This window comes from Coenobita brevimanus, chromosome 94 (genome assembly GCF_032717465.1).
Source record: "Coenobita brevimanus isolate Jiangsu-jjx chromosome 94, ASM3271746v2, whole genome shotgun sequence".
In the NCBI taxonomy this organism is placed as follows: Eukaryota; Metazoa; Arthropoda; class Malacostraca; order Decapoda; family Coenobitidae; genus Coenobita; species Coenobita brevimanus.
Genome location: NC_137047.1, coordinates 11,360,457 through 11,383,256, shown reverse-complemented (window position 1 = coordinate 11,383,256; position 22,800 = coordinate 11,360,457). Strand labels below are relative to the sequence as shown.

Here is a 22,800-nt window from a genome sequence, read left to right as displayed (position 1 = left end):
CCTCCTCCTCCTCCTCCTCCTCATTATCATCATCATCATCATCATCATCATCATCATCATCATCATCCCAGTCTCCCATTTTGTACGATCACTGTCAATAACACCGGGCAAAGGGAGGGGGGAGGGGAAAAGAGGATAGAAGGAAAGACAAAAATAACTATAATTCCAATATAACCCTGCAAGTGTGCCACCGGATACCCTGTCACTTGCCTGATATTTATACAGCTGCAGGATAATATGGAAAGCACATAGGCAGTTTTTCATGATCTGCCTTGAGCAGTTTTAAAATTAGTCACTTCAGTCCAATGACATAAATTGTATGTTAATCTTGCTACCACCAGACAGATCTATGTAGGAAGGACCTAGGTTAGTGACGGTGTTGGTGAAGGCTGTATCTGACACGTGCAATTCCAAAAGTCTGTGCTAATGTGAATATAATCATCAAGAGTTGCAGATACTAGCATCAGAGTGCAAAACGTACATATACGTTTTCTACAGTGCTGTCCCTTCCCCTCCCGTCTATACATGCACTTTGCCAGAGTCAGGGGTTAATGGAGGCTGCTTATAATTCCATCTTTCAGAGAGACCATTCTTAAATCAAACGAAATTCCCTAAAGGTATCTGAATTAAACAAAATTAGTCTGACAGTTTCATACTTTCAGAATGTGCATATGATTTCAGTACAAGGATTATAATTTCTTCCACTTCCGTCACTTCTTTTCCTATGCTTTCCAGATTACCCATCGTACAAGGAGGAACATTCACTTTCCTAGTGCCCACCATAGCCATCCTGACCACCTCATTCACACCGTGTGAGGACCTCCCTCTCAACATGACGGCGGAGGAGAAGGAGGAGGAATGGCAGATGCGCATGAGGGAGGTGCAGGGTGCCATCGCTGTGTCCTCCATAGTCCAGATCCTCATAGGATTTACAGGTACTATGTCCAGATTATCAAAGAAATTTAAAATCAAATCCCTGCTATAACTCAAGAAATTCTTCTCTTTCTTCTTCTTATCATTATTATTATTATTATTATTATTATTATTATTATTATTATTATTATTATTATCATTAAAAGTTTCCTGTACATTTACTATGCTGGGTGGTAACCATATAACCAGATTATGGCACTTGGTGGTTTAATGGGTAATTAAGGCGCTCCAGTCGGACTGAGCTGGTGCAGGTTCATATCCAAGGGATGGTTGGGGTTTATTGCTTCCATAATGCCACTCAGGGATGAGCGAGATTGGTCACTCTCATCTTAAATGCCAGAACTAACTTGCCTAGCCCCGGGTTCCTATGCTTCTCGTGGGGCAGTACTGGATTAGATGGTGAATGTTTGATGCTGAATATGATGATGATGATGATTATTATTATTATTATTATCGCCCACCTTTTAGCAAGGAGGAGCGATAATGTTTTTGCCTGCCTCTGTGTGTGTGTGTGTGTGTGTGTGTGTGTGTGTGTGTGTGTGTGTGTGTGTGTGTGTTCCCATCAAATCTCATGAACGGCTTGAGCTATCAACATGAAACCTTCAGGGCATCAAGATATGGCCAAAATTTTGGACGAGTTCGAAAATGAGCACTCGAGGCCAAGGTCAAGGTCACCAAAATGCCTGCCAAAGGTCAACTAATTTTTATCGCCCGTTTTTGGCGCAATTGTATCTCTTGAACGGCTTGAGCTATAAGCATGAAACCTTCAGGGTATCAAGATATGGCCAAAATCTTGGACTTGGTCAAAAACATATTCTGGCGGGCTATTGGGAGTCGGCCCCCGAATGCTTTTCTTTCATTATTATTATTATTATTATTATTATTATTATTATTATTATTTCCTTGCCCCCAGGTGCGATAGGTGTGCTACTTACCTGGATCACGCCCCTTGCCATCGTGCCTACCGTCGCCCTGGTCGGTCTGTCCCTCTTTAATGTGGCCGCTGACAAAGCCTCTAAGCATTGGGGTATATCATTCATGTGAGTAATGCAGGTATACACACACACACACACACACACACACACACACACACACACACACACACACACACACACACACACACACACACACACACACACACACACCGCTCGCTGGTGCAGTGGTAACGCTCTCGCCTAGCATCTGCTAAAACGGGGTTCGCGCCTTGCTTGGGATGCGAAAAAGTTTCACTGACAAAGCGGGTGGTCACTGTCCTCCTTGAGCAAGAGGATGGGTGTGTGCATGTGTGAAGGTCAAGGCGTTGCCCTTAGATCGGACTATATGAGCTCTCAGCTCTCTTCCGGGAGGGTAAAATGCCGATGATCACAAAACTATCACGTGATCCTGACCGACCCGGTGAAGTATACACACACACACACACACAAACACACATAATTCTTATTCTGTCCTGCTCGCACTGTATATCTACGTTTGCTTATCTTAATTTTTACGATATGTTCACCAAGTTCTGTTTTTGTGTTTAACCTCGTTCTCTCTGTGTTCTCTCCCAGTTCTGCTTGTGTTCATCGAATTCCGTCCAATAACGCCTTTTTGTATTTATTCTCGTTATCCCCAGACGATGATATTCACCTCAGAATAGCATAAACTAATTTAATTTAACGTGAACTAACGCGACCTAATCTTACTAGTTCTAAGTGGAATCGAACCCAGTTAAGCTTCAGTAATACGTTTTCCCCGGCAGGACGATGGCGCTTATGATCCTCTTCTCGCAGTTCCTAAAAGAGGTTCGTGTCCCCTTTCCCGCCTACAAGAAGGATGGGTTCTACATAGTCTGGGCCCACGTCTTTAAGCTCTTCCCGGTGAGTCACGGCGCTTCAGTGAGATTATGTCCTATTTCATTTTGCAAGCTCTATCACCAAGCAGTTTTAGTTAACTTGAAATTTATTTCTGGTAGGGAAGAAAGAGTTAAGGGCCATTGTGTTATAAGTGGCTTTGGTAGATTTCGTAACAGTTCTTCCCTGGTGGTTTATTATGCACATTGCATCTCTATGTCCTTCTGTATGTTATCGACGCAAACAGTGTCGATGTTAACTCTATAAAGATAACATACAAGAGATTGTTAAGGTAATACAAGTGAAATAAATTACTAAGGAAGAGGTGTTAAGAAACCTCCTGTGCTTCCTAGAATAAGGCCTTAGACTGAAAACCACAAAATACTACCAGGTAAAAATATGTCAAGCATCTCAAGTCACCATAGCCACATTAAGATTTTAAGATTAAACACTGTGATGCATGATTTAATTGGCGATTGCTTTAAGGAAGGAGATGTCTAATGGATAAAACCCCTATCTTCCTTCTACTGCCATACCATTCTTTTCCTCTTTTCTTCTTTTCTTTCCTTCACATCTTTCACTACGTCTCCCACAACTGTTCTTCTATTCTTCCCCTCTTCTCCAACTTCTTCTTCTCCCTCTACCCCCTCCACTTCTCTCCTAATCTGTCCTTTTCCTCTACTCATTCCTTCCAACTTCTGCTTTCCTCTCCTTTTCAACCTTTTTTTTCTCCCCCCCTCCCTCCTTCTCTACCTCCCTTTCTTATCCTCAACCCACTTCCTCCTCTTCCATCCCCTCCCTCCCTCTCCCCATTGTCTCTTCTTTACTTCTTCCTTGCTTCCTCTCCCCCCGTCACTCTCCCTCTCATCTTACCCTCCCCCACCCCCTCCACAGGTGCTGCTGGCCATCGTGATCTCATGGGGGTTCTGTGCCATCCTGACGTCAGCCGAGGTGTTCCCAGAAGGCAACCCCGCCAGGACGGACCTCACAGCTGGTCTCCTCGATAGATCGCCCTGGTTCAGCGTCCCTTATCCCTGTAATATACCAGGCCATAAGTGTCTATCTGTCTATTATATACGAGGCCGAAAGTGTCTGTCTGTCTGCCTGTCAGCTGTACGAAACCAAATGTGTCTGTTATAAGAAGCCAAAGGTGTCTGTTTGTTATACGAGGCCGAATGTGTCTGTCTGCCTTCTGTGCGAAACCAAATGTATCTGTCTGTTACAAGAAGCAAAAAGTGTCTGTCCTTCTGTTATAGGACGCTAAAGGTGTCTATCCATCTGTTATATGATGCCGTGGTATCATTGTATTTGTTATACGATCAAGGGTGTCATACCAATTTACAGTATCACCCAAAACCTGATAGAGGTAATATAATAATGCATAATTGTTCAGATATTATCGGATCCCTATTCCCAGGGTTAATACAGAGTCTCTTGAACCCGCTAAAACCAAAGCTGTGCGTATTGTTCAGTGTCACTTTTCCGGGTTATATGGGAGATCAGACGTGTGAAGTATGGCTGTGTGAGGTTTTGTGTGACTATGTGAGGTGTGTGTTAAGTGTGACAGTATAAGATGTGACAGGCTAAAATATAATCATGTGAGGTGTGGCGGTGTGAGGTATGACTGAGAAATGGCAGAGTCAAGTGTGGTGTGGCAGTGTGGAGTGGAGTGTCAGGTGTGGTGTGGCAGTGTGAAGAGTGTCAAGTGTGGTGTGGCAGTGTGGAGAGTGACAAGTGTAGTGTGGCAGTGTGAGAGCCATGCAGTATGGTGTGGGAGTGAATCGTGTGCTTGTGTGTGTGTAGTGGTGGGTTTTCTGCTCATTCTGTAGGTGCCATGTACAATATAATGGAGTACTTTTACATATGTTTGCCGAATAACCTGTAGAAAGTGAAACAACACTGTGTCCATAGAGAATGTGTGTTTTTCAGGGCAGACAGACCTGAAAATAACACACACACACACACACACACACACACACACACACACACACACACACACACACACACACACACACACACATTTTCTTTTGATATCTATCTGTGTGTGTGTGTGTGTGTGTGTGTGTGTGTGTGTGTGTGTGTGTGTGTGTGTGTGTGTGTGTTTGCTATGAGTTCTAACCCCTTCTAACCCCTAACAGGTCAATGGGGCCTGCCTACCGTTAGCGTGGCTGGTGTCTTCGGTATGTTGGCTGGGGTGCTGGCCTCCATGATCGAGAGTGTGGGCGACTACTATGCATGCGCCAGGATAGCAGGTCTGGGATAGCCCTTAATACCACTTAATACATTTTCTAGCCTAAGAATGGCAACTTCAGCACGTTCTAACATTTTTCTATATTAAGGATGGTTATATCTGTTCTTCCTAACATATTTTTCAGTTCAAAGGTGACCGTATCAGCACTTCCTAACAAACGAAACTTCTTATTCAATTATAACAGTGTCATCTATAAAACTAATATTCTCTAGTAAACCCAGAGAGCCCAGGGTTGTATTTTTCATTTTCTTCCCCTTGCATGACGATTTTATTCAATACAGGATACGTATGTTAAACTGGGGGGTTAGATATAGCTTTATTAAACCACTTTACGACGAGAGGCCTTTCCTAAGTTGAATAGTATCGTCTGGTAGCAGCAAGAATTAGCTTTAAAAGTACATCACACGGACTGAAGGTGCTAAAGGTAATGAGAAATCAGTGCAATCCATAGAAAAACAAGTTACTCATAGTTTCGCCATCTTACCCTCAACCAGCTTGTGTGTGTGTGTGTGTGTGTGTGTGTGTGTGTGTGTGTGTGTGTGTGTGTGTGTGTGTGTGTGTGTGTGTGTGTGTGTGTGTGTGTGTGTGTGTGTGTGTGTGTGTGTGTGTGTGTGTGTGTGTGTGTGTGTGTGTGTGTGTGTGTGTGTGTGTGTGTGTGTGTGTGTGTGTGTGTGTGTGTGTGTGTGTGTGTGTGTGTGTGTGTGTGTGTGTGTGTGTGTGTGTGTGTGTGTGTGTGTGTGTGTGTGTGTGTGTGTGTGTGTGTGTGTGTGTGTGTGTGTGTGTGTGTGTGTGTGTGTGTGTGTGTGTGTGTGTGTGTGTGTGTGTGTGTGTGTGTGTGTGTGTGTGTGTGTGTGTGTGTGTGTGTGTGTGTGTGTGTGTGTGTGTGTGTGTGTGTGTGTGTGTGTGTGTGTGTGTGTGTGTGTGTGTGTGTGTGTGTGTGTGTGTGTGTGTGTGTGTGTGTGTGTGTGTGTGTGTGTGTGTGTGTGTGTGTGTGTGTGTGTGTGTGTGTGTGTGTGTGTGTGTGTGTGTGTGTGTGTGTGTGTGTGTGTGTGTGTGTGTGTGTGTGTGTGTGTGTGTGTGTGTGTGTGTGTGTGTGTGTGTGTGTGTGTGTGTGTGTGTGTGTGTGTGTGTGTGTGTGTGTGTGTGTGTGTGTGTGTGTGTGTGTGTGTGTGTGTGTGTGTGTGTGTGTGTGTGTGTGTGTGTGTGTGTGTGTGTGTGTGTGTGTGTGTGTGTGTGTGTGTGTGTGTGTGTGTGTGTGTGTGTGTGTGTGTGTGTGTGTGTGTGTGTGTGTGTGTGTGTGTGTGTGTGTGTGTGTGTGTGTGTGTGTGTGTGTGTGTGTGTGTGTGTGTGTGATCAAGATCTTGCGTTTTACAGGAGCCCCCCTGCCGCCGACCCACGCCGTGAACCGAGGCATCGGCATGGAAGGCCTGGGCTGTGTACTGGCGGGACTGTGGGGCACCGGCAACGGCACCACATCATACTCAGAAAACATCGGGGCCATCGGTGTTACAAAGGTGGGTTCGTGGGAGCGAAGGTGTTGGAATGGACAGGCGTTTAATGCAGGTGTAGGGGGTGAGACACGTGTAGTCTTAAATGGGTGATGTAATTTTAAGATATGCATCCTCATTCTCAAAGTACATAAGGACCATGGGCGTCACTCAGGGGGGTGTGACGTGGGAGTGCAGGTGTAGGGACAGATAGTTGTGATGCACGTGTGGGGAATAGCGCAGGTGTGGGGACTGATGCATAGGTAGGAGCTGATGTATGTGTGGGAACTGAGTCAAATGTGTATGTGTGTATGATGTAAATATAGGAATATGAATTATGGTAGGGTGTTCATGTCTGTGGTGTACGTGCTTGAGTACAAAGAAAAACAAGCAGCCACGGACTTATTTGCTATTTCGAGACCCTTCTCCCCCCCCCACCTTATTTAATAAAGAAACAAAAAAACAAAACAAAATGAAGGAAAGGATGGATGAAAACATTGTCCGCATAATCTTAATCTATAAGGGATACTAATGTCACGTTAATATCAGGTGTATAGCGATGCTCAAGTGTATGACGATGTCGCTGTGTGCACGATGCATCTATGGAGAGGATGGTGTGTTGTGCAGGTGGAAATACACGTGTGGGGACAAAGACTGCCTTAAAAATTACTCTTTAAACGATATAAGTAGCATACAAGAGTGTGTCAAAGTGTAACATGCCAAATAAATCACTAAGGAAAATATGGCACGAAGCGTCCTATGCCACCTGGAATATGATCCTAATGCAGCATTCCCCCCCCCCCCTTCCAGGTGGGCAGTCGGCGCGTGGTGCAGATCGGCGCGCTGATCATGCTGGTGTTTGGCGTGTTCGGCAAGTTCGGTGCTCTGTTTGTGACCATCCCTGAGCCTGTGGTGGGAGGGGTGTTCTGCGTTATGTTCTCCATGATCACCGCTGTCGGCCTCTCCACACTGCAGTACATCGATCTCAACTCCTCCAGGAACCTCTTCATCCTCGGCTTCTCCGTGTTCTTCGGCCTGGCTCTCCCTAAGGTGTGCTGACTTTATTCCTCATCTTTAGTAAGGTCTGGGGAGATTCTCACTAGACCTTGCTGTTTAGAAACCTTTATTGAAGTGTTTATATTTTACTGCTGACTTTTCGGTGACAATTTTTCACAGTATTTTAATGATAATGATGATGATGATGATGATGATGATGATGATGATATGATAATGATGATGATAATAATAATAATAATAATAATAATAATAATAATGAAAATAATAATAATAATAACAACAACAATAACAGAAGTAGTAGTAGTAGTAGCAGTAATAATAATAATAATAATAATAATAATAATAATAATAGTAATACAGTAATAAATGTTCTTACCCCTCACTGCTCTGGGCTTTCTTAGTTATTTTAGTCCAGATGATGTTGCTGAACGGAGAGAAATTCAAGTGGTCTAACCCATTTTATCAGGTTAGCACCGAATCTTTACCTAAGAGAACTTCAAACTAACACCAGACGACTTTATTCAGATGAGAGAAACAGGAGGACACCGATCAGTTTCATTCAACTGAAAGAACTCTAGGCTAATACCGGACGATTTTGTTCACCTGAGAGAAATGCTAATACTGTCTGTCTGTCACCAGTGGATCGAGAGCAACCCTGGCGTGATCTACACCGGGTCGCAGGTGTTCGACCAGATCATCACCGTCCTCCTGCAGACGTCCATGTTTATTGGCGGACTACTTGGCTTCGTTCTCGACAATACCGTCCCTGGTAGGTCACAGGTCATTCGTATTCACCCTCATCATCATCATCATTATCGTCATCATGGAATTCAGCCTGTAGACGGATGATAGATGTGAGAGGCACAATGATGACAGTGATGATTGCAATAAAGTTGATGATGATGATATGGGTCTCTACCTACCCGTCTCTCTGTGCAGGTACCCTCGAGGAACGAGGTCTTATTAAGTGGAGTGCTCATCTCTCCTCCCCTGAGCCTGGCAAGGAAGAGGACCAGACAGCGAAGAGGAACGAATGCTACGATCTACCCTTCGGCATGGACGCCATCAGAAAGTAAGTCCATGGTATCCAGTCTTCCTCCATCAGGCTACCCGTTCGCCAGCGCACACCACACTTATTCATAAATATCACTAAATCCCTCAATCTCATCCTCTGCCTGTCCTTTCCCTTCCCCTCCCTCCACCTCACTCACTCCAAGTCAATCTCTCACTCTCCATTCGCTTCACATGGCCAAACCATCTCAGGGAACTTCTAACTCTCCATCACATATTAACCACACGTCATATATTTTATTCTTGCCACCACCAGACTTTTATCTGTTATGAGAAACATTTGGTAGTGAAGGAGACAAACGTTCCTTAACACCTTGTAACCAGGTGACGTCCTTATTGGTTTACTCTTGCTGCTGCCATACTATCTATCATTCTATCTACTTGTGTATCTATAGCCAGACGCCTTAATCTCGTAAGAGGTGGCCACAAACATATCGCCTCCATGTCGCCCTGTCGCTTACCCTTTCGCAGCCCTCCCACCAACTTACACCCTCTCTCTCTCATATACCTCTCTGTTCCGTCCCTCCGTCTCCCCCTCCCTGTCTGCATCCCTCCACCATAAACTTGGGGAAGGCCTCTGGTGCTTAGGGGTACATTACAGTGTATCTGACTTCCTACAGTTGGAGAGGTCTCCCCTGTGCTGAGTAAAATCCCTAGATGAGAAGGATTAAAAAATAAAATCCTTTACTACCGAATATATCTCCTGATATAAGTAAGGCGTCTGGTGATTGTAAGAATATAATATTTAGAATGCGTCATGGTGCTGAAGGGGTTATGGTAGCTTTGCAGATGATTAAAATAGTTCACACCTTAACGTGTTTATTTTCAATTTTCTCCCTGTGTGTGTGTGTGTGTGTGTGTGTGTGTGTGTGTGTGTGTGTGTGTGTGTGTGTGTGTGTGTGTGTGTGTGTGTGTGTGTGTGTGCGTGTGTGTGTGCGCGCGCGCGCGCGCGCCTCGTAACATATCATTACATGTCATTTATGCAGAACCTGACCAACAAAACCTGTCATTACTCTGTTAATTATTGCAGTACCTGACCAAAACAACCTATCATTACTCTGTTAATTATCTCAGTTCCCTGTCAGAATAACCTATCATTTTATGTTTTATTTATCCCAGTGCTTCACTTATGGCATCTGTTTCACGTTAATTTCTTGCTATAATATTCCTTGTTTTCAGAGCCACTGTTGTAAAAGTGTTAAGATCCAATATGAATACTTTTCCCCTAAGCCCTTTTCTAATATCTCATCAAATTATACACCACACTGCCACATAATATTCCTCACTTTCAGAGCTGTTGGGAAGTTAAAAGCCATTATGAATACTTCCCCAAGGACCCATGTCATCATCATCATCATCATCCAGACCCTTACTTTCGAACACAAATACTGCTATCCGTACCTGTAATATGCCTCATTTTCAGAGCTATACTGTAGTTGTAAAGGGGTTAAAATACTTCATCATTACTTCCCCACGGCTAATTCTTGACTCCATTCAGTATTATTAGAGACCTGGATGTGAGCAGGCTGCAGGAGTCTTATTCAAGGGGAAGATTGAGACTTGGTTGAAATTGAGTGTATACTTTGATGACACTTGCATAAATCTACGTCGTCTTCTTCTTCTCCAGCAATGTCTTCTAATTTCAGGGCTAACTGGACTAGTTACATCCCCGTCTGCCCCACCTTCGAAGGCTTCAGGCGGTGTTGGAGAAAGTGAGTGAAGTGAGCTGAAGTGAGAGACCTGAAGCTGCGACGGGTGGACCTGAAATCCCTCCATCCATCCATCCACCCATCCATCCACTCATATCAAATAGCAACAAATATAGATGTACAGTTGTGGTATTCAATGACGTCACGAAGTCCATTGTTTTACAGTGGAATTTGTGACATCACTTCCGAGCGCGATTCTGCACTTCCGGACAAGTGTCGTTTTTTTTTTTTTCCTCATCGAACAGTTTGTCATTTAAAAAGCAAAAATACACGCGTTCAGTACAGTTACGGACATGATCACAGTACAGTACTTGGTTTCGAAAGTCTCTCTCTCTCTCTCTCAATGAATCGATATTTATGACTTCAAGTGTACCGTATTCTCAGGAGATTTCGTAACACCCCAACCTAAACGATTCATTTTATGATTAGAAATGGTGTTTCTTGCACCCTAAAATTTGGGTATATTTCACCCGGGGTTAGGAATAAGGCAATATTTCCTAGCGTTGGGGTTCCAGGGTTAATGAAGGGTATTTTTAACCCCCACCCCCCGTTTCAAGTAATTTCTTCTAAGCTTTATTAAATCGTCTGAAGGTAGGACGGATTAAGTATACGTCGTCGGATTGAATGGGGTTTAGCAGTAGTAGTAGCAGTAGTTGTAATAGTAATAGCAGTAATAGTGGTAGTTGTAATAATAGCAGAAGTAGCAGTGGACGCTGTAATTGTAGCAGTAGGAATAGTGGTAGTTGTAAGAGTAGTAGTAGTGGTAGTAGCCGCAACCCCAGGCTTATTTGAATGTGCACTCAGTGGACTGCAGGCTGAAGTTGTGTTTCATCCGCAGTCCACCATCGTCCTTTTGGAGGGGGAAGGGATAGAGGAGAGTGGCTGATGTTTGTATAACTGGGCAACTCCACCACCCGGTCATATCAGTGCCACCACATGAAGGTGTCCCTCTCCACCTGGTGATATGGTGCTACTGTGCCTTTTATTGTGTTCATAGTTGTGTTCAAGCGTCCATATGTATCACTCTTTGAAGCTTTTATATTATGTACAAGTGTTTTAAACATTAAGGCTTTTTCCAAAACTTTAAATCGAAGTGAAATGCAAATCTCTTACTTTTCCTATTTTTTATTCATTTTTTTTCTCTCACCTGGAATTTGGGTGTGCATTCTCCTCAGCGTTTCGGAGTTTCACCACACATCTTAAGGAAACTTGAGAAACGTGTACTGTAATATATAGTAGACTCAAAAAGTTTCGTATCTCTTCCTGGCGTTCAGAAATTCGTAACGTTATATAATTTCGCGTATATAGTCACTACAATCAATTTGGCCAATTAAGATGTTCGTTATAACTGTTATACTCTGTTCACCCCATCTTGAACTCTGGGCTGTAGCAAGAGATTCACGCTAGAATATGGTGCTAGTCACGAAGAAATGCTATGGAAAAGGATGTAGAGCAGCGGCATTTTTTTCTTTTTTTTTCAGTCACAGGGCTACGAGAACTAAGCTGCAAAAGGACGAAAATTTAGGCAAAGTTAAAGTGAATGAATTATAGTTTTATTTATATATAATATTCAGAGGAACACGAGAAGGAACAGAACTTTTGGAGGCAACAGTGCAATCAATTATCTTCAGTTGTATATGAAAGTTTCTGGGTCGTATTCTAAGTGGCGGTGGAGATTTCTTAGTACCTCTTCTTCAGCGATTTGTTTTACCTCTTTCGGCTTAATAGCTTCCCTTATGTCACTGATACAGTGTTGATATTAAAACTACTTAAATAACATAAGAGAGAGAAGTATACAGTAGACTACATAAATCGCTAAGGCAAAGATGTTACGGATTCTCCACAGCCACCTGAATGGAATACGATACTCGGACAAAACTGGAAATATATATATATATATATATATATATATATATATATATATATATATATATATATATATATATATATTATACTGTACGTTCGATCAAAGGAAAAATATATATATTTTCCGTCTTTACATATTGAAACGAAAATTAAACGCTTTACATTTTGAACCTAGGAATGAAAAACAACAATTTTAAACATATCGATACGTTTGACAATATTCTTCAGATACTTTTTTATGTATTGTGTATGCAGTCTCTATTTATCAGTGCAATACAGCATATAGAATGAATTTTATACAGTTTGTGTACACTACATAGTCTGAGATTTTTGCCTTAAAAAAAAATCGTTTGGAGTTTACATGAGACTAAAAGGAAGTTATCTGATGGAAAGAGTTAAGATCATGTTAAATAAAGTGTTAATAGTCATCATCATCGTCATCGTCATAACCACCACCACCATCATAGCCCCACATACCATAAATGGGGTGAATATAGCCTAAGGCTATACTCATCCCATAGGAAAGTATCATCATCGTCGCATCATCATCTTTATCATCATCATCAACATCATCATCATCGCCCTAACCCAATTTGCCACTAATAAATAAAGTGTGTAAGATTCAGAAATATGCCCAGTGGAAACTGACAAACTAGAAGAATTATCCAGTGGCCAGCAAAATGGGCCAGATACTCATTTACTCACCATTCAAATCCACAGAATCTTCTCTCCACCTCACATGACTAACCATCTGTTCATTTCCCAGAGATTTTTTGTTTGTTTCGTCCAGGTGTTGCTGGTGTTTTCGTCTCTCGTAATCACGCACCTTGCCACGGCCTCACGACTTGACTTTGCCCCTATTGGGGTGAAAATTGCCATGAATGTACAGGAAAAAAAAAAAAAAAAACTCATCCACCTGGGGTTTGATGAATGTGAAAAAGCTCTACAGACACAAATGGAACTATAAGATATACCACCCAGTATGTAAAGTCTGATGGATTTTTGCCTCTTAATTACCACAGACTATATTTGCACATATAGTCACAGGGTGGCCCATATATCAACAATGTTTCGTTCATGTTTCATGATGATAGGTGCGGTAAAGTGGCCGATACCTTTTTTGTTGACTGTACACTCGCTCCAATAAGTATCGCACAGGAGGAAGGTGATAATATCGTAAATGATCAGTAAAGCTGGCAATGTTCCCAAGAGATAATTATGGTTTGAATATTACCTAATAATCGTGGCTATTAATTGTAACACCCGTGCGATGTACCCCATCGTCTTGAAAGCGAGGTTTATCAGTGTGGGGTGGAACCGTCGGGCATTTTGCAATAACCTACGTCTGTAATGTCAGATTCTCTTGCGCGAAGGGTGCAGAGATGACTAATACATTTCGGGGCAAGTGTGTTGGATCTTGCGTCTGGAGACATTTTTCTACGATTTTATTATTATTATTTTTTACTTGGGCCTTCAGAATTATTTTGTAGCCCCAAAAGGTGTATAACAACGGACGTGGAACCACTGAAAAACAGACGCGGAACCACCAGACACCAAATCAACGCAATCAAGCCACAGTCTCAGCTTTTAAACATACCCTCCTTAGCCTGTTTGGTCTGTGATTCTTTCCATATGAGTTACAGATACCAACCATTCCATGTATTTATAAGTAGCAGACTTTGGGAAATGTCATGCATCTGCTCGTAAATGTTGCCTGTCTATTTGGAAGATAATGTGAAGATTGTAAATAGCTGTAAAACTATCGTAAAGCATATTTTTAGCGTAAGTAGCCTTAAAGTTTTATTTTGGCACTGATTAAAAGACTATGTAATGTTTGTGTTTTGTTTCATCCTCAGTAATATAACGTCACGGTAATTACCCTTTCAGTACAAGTACGTTTTATTTTATTATTATTTTTTTATTCCTGTTGCCACCTGAAGATGGTAGAGAGGGACGCCTTCCTGTAGTGGTGCTGGTTATACAATCGTCCTTCAACTCCCTCCCTAGCCCCCAAAAGGAAGTTGGTGGGCTACAGAAGGGGATCTTTGGCCTGCAGTCCATTTTTGGCTCACGTTTCAGATGAACCTATAACAACAACAACAACAACTACTACTACTACCACCACCACCACCACCACCATCACTCCTGGATGATTTTACACAGTTGGGAGTGAGGAATTTCACAGACACACACTGATTTTTACTGCTTACACCAGCCCGCCAGGGCCCCCCTAAAATCCTGCCGTGGACCTCCTTGGGGGCCATGGCTCCCATTTTGAGAACCAGTGCACTAAACCGACAGGATGGTACATAAAGGACCAACACAAACACAATAATTCACAGTTGAGTTACTGTCAATAGTTCCATTTTTTTTTTAATGTATACACAGAAAACGTTCGACTACACAAAGAGGATAAACCAATTTATTTATTAAATAGGTTAACTAAAAAAGATATTTAAAAAAATGGACCTCTTTAATTACTGTATCCTTTTACAAATGTTACCTCTTCCGGCTACATATTGCTTTGATAACATTGCAGCTTCAATATTTGGTGAACAAGTATTTTTCGTACGTACAAACATATGGAATCCCCAGTTGATATAAAACACTAACTTTTCTTCTTGGATTCTCTTCACAAAATAATATTAACACGTGAAGTTTCCTTTGAAATATTTCCCGGGAACTAGCGTAGCATTATAGAGAATGACAAGTGGATGGAAGTTAGGTTTTATTAAGTTAGATTAGGTTAAGACAGAAGTTAGGTTAGTCGGAAACTGGGAATTTCAGAATCAAGCAATTCACGACGAAGCAATGTTGGAGAAACATATGGTGCTATCAAAACATCATGACACATTAATACAAACTGAACCAATATTTCAACTCGGGGAGCATTCTAACTATAACGTGCTCACTTTAACTTGGTGCATAGCTGCTCTCTCTCCGTCTTGAATCTGAGCTACAGGGGATTAACAAATGGTGTCAGTCACGAAAAAAAAGATTACTAGAGAATGGATGTAGAACCAACGTATTGTCTTTATTCTACCACTGAGCTACGGGAAATAAGACACAAAATGACAAAATCTTCGCCAGGTTAAGGCAGAACTACAGCTGCCCTTACCGTCAGTTATATCACAAAGATGGCAGATATTCTTAAAAGTGTAATATCCCTCCCTTTCACATAAGTTATTATCATCATCATAGACCGAGCGGTCCCCTCCCCCCCCAAAAAAAAAAAAAAACTCAAGACGGGGCTTTCGGGCTTCCATCGTTGTTGTGGTTTCAGGCTCGTCTGAACATGAACCCGGTGGACTGCAGGTTGAAACTGCCCTTTTTTAGCCCACCACCCTCTTTTCAGGGTAATGGGAGGGAGATGAGAGACATTTGTATAACCGGGCAGCAGATCCACCTGGTTGTATCAATACCACCGAGGAAAGACTTCCCTCTCCAGAACCACGTCACTGTCCAGTTCCAGTCCGTGAATCAATGTTCATGTCGATATAAAACAATATTTTCATCATAGTAGCAGGATTCCCATATCACCTCTTTATCGGGTTATCTTTGCCTAATTAACACTTCAGTCCCTTTAATGCGGTTGTCTTTTTTTTTTTTTTTTTCTATACTTTTGCTCCCACCAGGTGATTTTTATTGGTCTCAGGAACAATAAGTGATGGTGAAAGTTAAACACTAATGATGACTGTTTTTCTTATATTCTTGCTACAACCAGACGATTTCATTCCTCTTACTAGGGAGGTCTCTATGTGAAGTAACTATTCTCTTCAGTCCGAGGATCTGCTTTCCACTTTGTTCAAACTAGCATCAAAAGATTTTGCGATTCAGCTTAGGAGAGTTCGCCGTGGTAAATGGGCTAATTATCTCTGGAATGTTATTTATGCATTCATTGTCGACATCAAAGACACCACACACAAAAGAATATTCAGGTCATTCTCTTCCTCCCCCCCCCTCCTCTCTCTCTTGCATATTGAATAATACCTGGAAGTATATATATATATATATATATATATATATATATATATATATATATATATATATATATATATATATATATATATATATAACAGCGCTTGTCATGAAGTGCCATGGAAAGAATGCTCAAATGTAGTATTATCTTATTCTGGCATTAATTTACAATAAATTTAGTGCAAAAAAGACGGAAGTTTCCCAAATTAAGGTGAACAGGCTATAGCAACAGCAACCCCAGCCCTACCACAAACCTCATCCCTACCACGCACAACCACACCCCGACAACACACAACCAGTCCCCTAACACACACACAACCACATCCCAACCACACGCAACCACTCCTCTGCCACACACACACACACACACACACACACACACACAAAACCAAATCCCTGCCTCACACAACCACTCCCCTACCACACCCACCCACACCCCTACCATACAACCATGCCCCTACCACACAACCATATCCCTCCTACATACAGCAACACCCCTACCACACAACCACACCCCCACCACACAACCATTCCACTCCCCTACCATATCATCCTTCTGTGTATAACTAGGTCGCTTCGTGAGAGAGAGAGAGAGAGAGAGAGAGAGAGAGAGAGAGGGAGAGAGAGAGAGAGTTCATACCAACCTTTTTATTATATTATAGGTAATATCAGTAATGAGTTAATTACACCGTAGAATCTGTGTTATCATGAAGATATCCCGCTAAAGAGATCGTCACTATTTAGGACTGGGGCTTGAACGTTGACTTACTCTCAAGGAAAAACTTCCCCATTTCATTAACTCATGTAGTCATTTTTCTTATTTCTCTTTCATTTCTCAAAGCAATGGCATCATCGCCATAGCCAACTGAATGGATGTGGTAGGTAAACAAAAAGGAAAATCACTGTTTCCAACAAAAATTAGTCACACATACTCTCAGCGTAATATTTATCAGAAGCCTTTCGTTACTTTTTTTATCTCTTCATCTTGGGCCATTCCTAAGATTTAGAGCATCGTCTGATAATACAATACAATAGAGAAACATGAATATAATCGCCAATACAAATCGAATTGGTGTGGAAAGGATTAAATATGCAGAAGAGAGCCTAACACTGAAGAGGTGGAAAGAATGAATCTAAATATATGCCATGGAAATGATAAGGAGTAACACCATGCCCATGATAACGTCTTAAATACTGTATCTGTGTTATCTGGAGACGATTATAGTTTCGGAATGCTCCTGAATATATTTAACGAAATCATCCAGTAATCTTACGCTGCTAATGTTCTTCCTCCTTGAATAAAACGGTCTCTTGGTGGGAAAAATAAAATGAAAGCGGCATTATCGTAAAGACAGAAATGAATACTGAGCGAAACAAAAGCAAAAATAAGTTAAAGGGAAGTATTCGTGCTACTGGAGTCTGGTAACACTGTTGGGATGGGCCATCAGCTGTGTAGTCTCGCTCAGTGTATGTTTGGTCGTGGAGGGGTGCAGTAACGTGCGTCTGCCTGTGCTCGCGTTACAGATTTGCGCAGGAACTGGGATCTACTTTACTGCCATGACAAAAGGATGAGCCACCTGTGTATACCGAGGTGAGCTGGGTGTGTTGTCCGGCTAAGGGAGGTGTTTTGGTCTAGAGATATAGACGCAAGTTTGTTTACTTGTGCGGGGAGGCTGGTGGTACTACCTGTTGCTGCATAACCTCGTAGTCGGTGAGTCCTCGTTGCTCGTGGCCCTAGTTAGCTCGCTCATTGTTGTGGATGTCAGATTTCCGATTGATTGGCAGATGCAGCGCTTAATTCTAATCGATGCGGCAAATGATTGCTATTGACTAATTGTGTTTATGTTGTAAAGTGCCAGTTATCAAATGGAGTGTGCAAAATAGTTTTAATGTGATTCCCAAGTTATTTTATAGTTTTCTCATTGTTGACTTCGAATTCCTGAATGGCTAACGTGGTTTAGTGCTTATTACCTATCGTGATTAATTGAGCTTATCGGAGAACATATTATCGAAAATCATTCAGGGGTAATATAAACATGTTGCGTCTTTAATTGTTGTAGTCGTCGGATTTCTGACCGATAAACCGTATCACGACGTAATTCCTGTCGTGATTGCTGTAATTGAACTTGAGGAGTAGGGTAACATGTCGGAAACGTATTAAAAATCACTTACATATTAAAAATCACTTACCGGTACTAATGTCAACGCCGCTAAATTATCTGCGTAGATAAGAACGCAGATGGGTTTACGGCCAAAAGCTAATTCGAACGAAGATTAAAGACGGAACCTGAGGAAAAATGCTTGAATGGTTCCATACATTTGTGAGATTTGTTTTCAGCGTTGGGTAAGATAGCAGTAAAGCTCAGAATCATATAGCACGTGTGTTGCGTCGTTTTAATTAATACGGTAAGAATGCTCAGATGATGGAACGGACATATTTTATTTGGCTTGCATACAAAACTTCCCCATTTTCGACTCTTCATTAGTACTTATCAGTGGATTTTGTACAGCGATACAATTGATAAATACCGTAGTTGAATGAAGAGTCTACAGCCATGAACTTATCAAGAACTAACCGAATCAGATGCAACCCAGTTAAACCATGACAGATCAGACGCAACTATAATTGAACAAGCCTAAGTAACACCAAACTAGTTGAACCAAAAATATAAATATTTACATTGAGAACAGCATCAACGATGATCATCTGTAAAATATTAACTGAACAAGCCTAAGGAGAACTCTTGTTGAAAGTATTAACCAAAAATCTAATAAAACGTTTAAGGCTATTTCAGCGTTTCTGCGAGGTATGCAGGTTTGTCTATGATCCTTGTGCAGGACTACCTGGGTCTACAGGTAGGCCAGGCTATAGAGACCCGGAATGTGTACTGAGGCTGCATTTAAGTACGCAGCATATTCGCACAGAGATTTATTATACTTGAAGTTCATGGTAGTCCCTTTCGAGTGAGATGATACGAATGATCTTCAGTGCAGTACCGTATTAGACTCTTCGCCTCGATGACATGTTTTTGTCTTAATCAGGCGATCACCAGGGGTTTATATTTTATTCAGGAAGGGTCTCAGTAGTGAAGGAGTTCATCAAGGCCATATGTAACTCCTGCAGTACGAAAAGTCACACCTGAGTTGCATAAATCGTCTGAGAGAGAGAGAGAGAGAGAGAGAGAGAGAGAGAGAGAGAGACGTCCTGGGGTTGAAGGGAATAGCAATGGCAAAACTAGTTGGAGGTCAGAGTGGATGTCAGGCGATCGGAGAGTAAGTAGCCTAACTTACCATTTTCATGGGAAGCACTTGAAATTAAACACCAGAGATAAGGAATGGGGCTAAACTACACTATTATCATCTATCCACCCCCTTCCCCTCTTTTCTCCCTCTCTCCCCTCCCCTTCTCTCCCCATCCCCTTCTCTCCCCACCCCCTCCCCCCATTTTGCCTCCACCACTCCTCCACTTTTATCCTAGCCAGATAAGATAAGTAGGCTATGTGTGACGACGACAGGACAGGAAGCTTGTAGGAAGATAAAGGTTGCCGGTTAGTTCTGTTTGCTTGACTTCATCCATTCTATTTTAAAATGCCCGAAGTGTTATTAAAACCAGAAGAATTTCGCAACTCTGGAAAGTAAGAATATAACCCAGATCGTACTCTCACATTTTATTTAGAAGCCAAATTTAGAACAGTTTACGGGAAAATTGAAATCAGTCCCTGTGTATGTGTAGGTGCGTGTGCTGGTGTTGCTGTGACGTCATAAACCGCGTGTCGTGTTTATTTTTATCGGTGCAAGAGAGGAAGCTGTTTATTTCAGATACAAGAAAATGAAATTAATGTGAGAATGCCACTATTAATACACCGGTAAGCAAAACATATCAAGCTTACTCCCATTCTTACCCCCTCCCCCCACTTCACAATCTCGGTGGTATCAATAAGTTACATGCGACCCGTCTTATCTGAGTCCCGTATTCTCGTTGATTTAGGAAGCGTTGTAACACCCCATTCTTGAATATAACTCTCTCTCTCTCTCTCTCTCTCTCTCTCTCTCTCTCTGTTTATATCTTATTTAATACTGAAGTAGATTATTTCAAGAACATAGCTACACAATTTTTTGATGCCGTCTATATCTTTTCAATACCAAGGTAGATTACGTCAAAAACATAGGTAATAACGTAAGCGCTCTATATGCAGATATAAATCGGTAAGAAAGAGGTGTTGAGAAGTGTTCTTTAATGAGAATGCGGCTCAATTTTCGTTCCTCTACCTGAATTCTCATGGGCATTGGCCTGTGCTGTTTTTTTTTTTTTTTTTTTTTTTTAAATCCAGTATCGGTGAGGTTTGGAAGCGTGACGTGGAATTTTAGAGAGTATTAATGTACAGTCAGATGCAAAAGTTCCCATTGTTCCACCGCGTCTAGGGCGTAGCTGCGTCCCCCCCTCCCTCAACCTTAAGGCATATCCGTCACTTCCCTACCTGACGCATCATACATCAAAGATTCATTTATGGGCAAAGAATCATACCAGGCCTCTCGCGCGTTAGGAATGTTAGGCAGAAGAGGAAGGTGAGGAATAGAAAAGATGAAAGTAGTAGGCGAACGTTTGCCCCCGATTGTACCACATGCTGAAATAAAGCAGTAAGAGGGGTGCCTGGGAGTCTCCTAAGATCACGAGACTAAAATAGCAGTACAAGGTTGTCCTTAAATTGCGCTCCAATAAAAACTCGGCATTTGGTGTCATGTAGTGCGGGGGCGGCTCAGTCTGCTGGTGTGGGCATGAGTTTGGCAGTGAGAGTAGGAAATAAACAAATGATGTAGGATTGATAACGGTATGCCGTCCTCAGAACACGCGAGAAATTGTCCAGCGGAGTGGATGACGAGCTTTACCCTGTAGAAGCCAGACCTTAGCTAAATAAAATCGTCTGCTTTAGCCAGTATTAACCCGTTCATTCCGATAATGTATTTTAGATTTTGCAACCTCAAGACAATTTTGTTCAGCTTGGGCAAGACTTTCAACAGGAGAGCTTAGATTTAGCCTTAACTCCTTTAGTATTAGCCTATAATTGAATAAAATCTATCTATCTATCCATCTGTTGCTTGATGCCTTAGTCCTGAAAGGGGTGGACACAAACAAATCGCCTCCATGTCGCCCTGTCCCCTGCCATTTCACTGCCCTGTTCCCAGTTCACACCCCTCTCTCTCATAGACCTCCATTCCATCCCTCCATCTCATCCTTGGCCTCCCCCTCCCTTTCCCCTTCGTTGAAATTAATCGCCCGGTGGCAGCATGATTAAAACGAAAAAGATGTCATCGTACTGAATGGATCAAATACTGAGTTGAAAGGTCGACCATGGCGATAAAGAGATCCTCGTGGGTAATGGAGGTTTGCCCCGGGTGTTAGGCTCCGTTTATCAATTTCCTGACGCCGCCACGTGTGAGGGATGGCCTCGACAAAAAGATATCCGGGTATTGTCTGTCCCTGACCAGTAACGACACTTCCTCTCGCGACACACTGACGTTCCTCATAATTGATCTGCATCTCGGAACTGCCTTAGTTACATGGCGGATCGACTGCACCTGTTAGATAATGTGAAGGACACTCGTTTATGAGTCCAGCCATCATGTAGTCCAGGTTAGTCCTATCAGGATCGTAGGGGCCTGGGACTAGGTTACTCAGACATTTAAGGCAAGTGACCAGTTGCTGTTCCCTGAGTGGCATTAAGAGAGCAGTAAAAACCCAACCATCCCTTCGTATTAGACTCCCATGGACCCATTCGGATGGTGTTGAAACACTAGACCACCGGGCGAGTGCCGATGTTAAGACCTGTGAGTTAGGCTAAGGCCAGGATTCTAGAGACTTGAATGGTGAATGAATGATTGTCTGACCCATTCAGTGTTGTTAATTCGCCCTCTGTCATGCTTTACCTTTGCTTTGTGAACCATATTATTCACCCCACCCGTGGGTAGGGAAAGGAGGTCAGGATGATGTTATGATGAACGTCTATTTCACATTATTCTCAAACCTCAGTTGATGAACTTACGGTAATACGCTGTCCATATACAGTCGATCATAAGAGTGTCGCACACGAGGGGTCTGATGGTATCCTGAATGATGAATATAGCTCGTGATTTACCCAGGTGATTGATCTGTTGTCATCTGAATTTGCATATTATGACAACACCGAGTAGAAAATGTCAAGCAACTGGTATATTCGTGTGTGTGTATATGTACCGGTATATATATATATATATATATATATATATATATATATATATATATATATATATATATATATATATACACAGTATGTGTGTGTGTGTGTGTGTGTGTGTGTGTGTGTGTGTGTGTGTACGGTATATGTATTTCTCGCATTGAACGAGTTAATGAAGGCAGTATTTAACCCCTCCAGTAGCTACGAAAAATTTCTCCTAAACAGTATAATGGCTGAACACAGTGAAAACATCCTCGGACCGAATATGTAAAAAGTATGATTGCAAGCATAGCCATTTTAGGCTAAGCAACAAACCCTCGGCCTCAAATGAATTCCCTGCATCTGCATAAAATCGTCAGGTGTTAAGAGAACCAAAAGCCTGAATGCGACAGTACCAGTGAACGGCCTTTACTGGTGCCTTTACAGTTATATTCCTTGGTCCTG

The 22,800-nt window shown here is 42.1% G+C and overlaps 1 protein-coding gene across 1 annotated transcript in view; it reads left to right on the top strand.

Annotated features, from left to right (window-relative positions):
- The window catches only part of LOC145412947 (solute carrier family 23 member 2), a 43,605-nt gene extending 33,298 nt beyond the window's left edge, over positions 1–10,307 (top strand). Inside the window, exons 5-14 of the mRNA XM_080282763.1 lie at positions 736–935; positions 1,847–1,973; positions 2,675–2,792; positions 3,660–3,801; positions 4,904–5,017; positions 6,391–6,530; positions 7,314–7,553; positions 8,160–8,289; positions 8,460–8,592; positions 10,238–10,307. Coding sequence (XP_080138889.1) covers positions 736–935; positions 1,847–1,973; positions 2,675–2,792; positions 3,660–3,801; positions 4,904–5,017; positions 6,391–6,530; positions 7,314–7,553; positions 8,160–8,289; positions 8,460–8,592; positions 10,238–10,307 — 1,414 coding nt within the window. The remainder of the gene's footprint in view (positions 1–735; positions 936–1,846; positions 1,974–2,674; positions 2,793–3,659; positions 3,802–4,903; positions 5,018–6,390; positions 6,531–7,313; positions 7,554–8,159; positions 8,290–8,459; positions 8,593–10,237) is intronic.
- Positions 10,308–22,800: the final 12,493 nt, after the last annotated feature.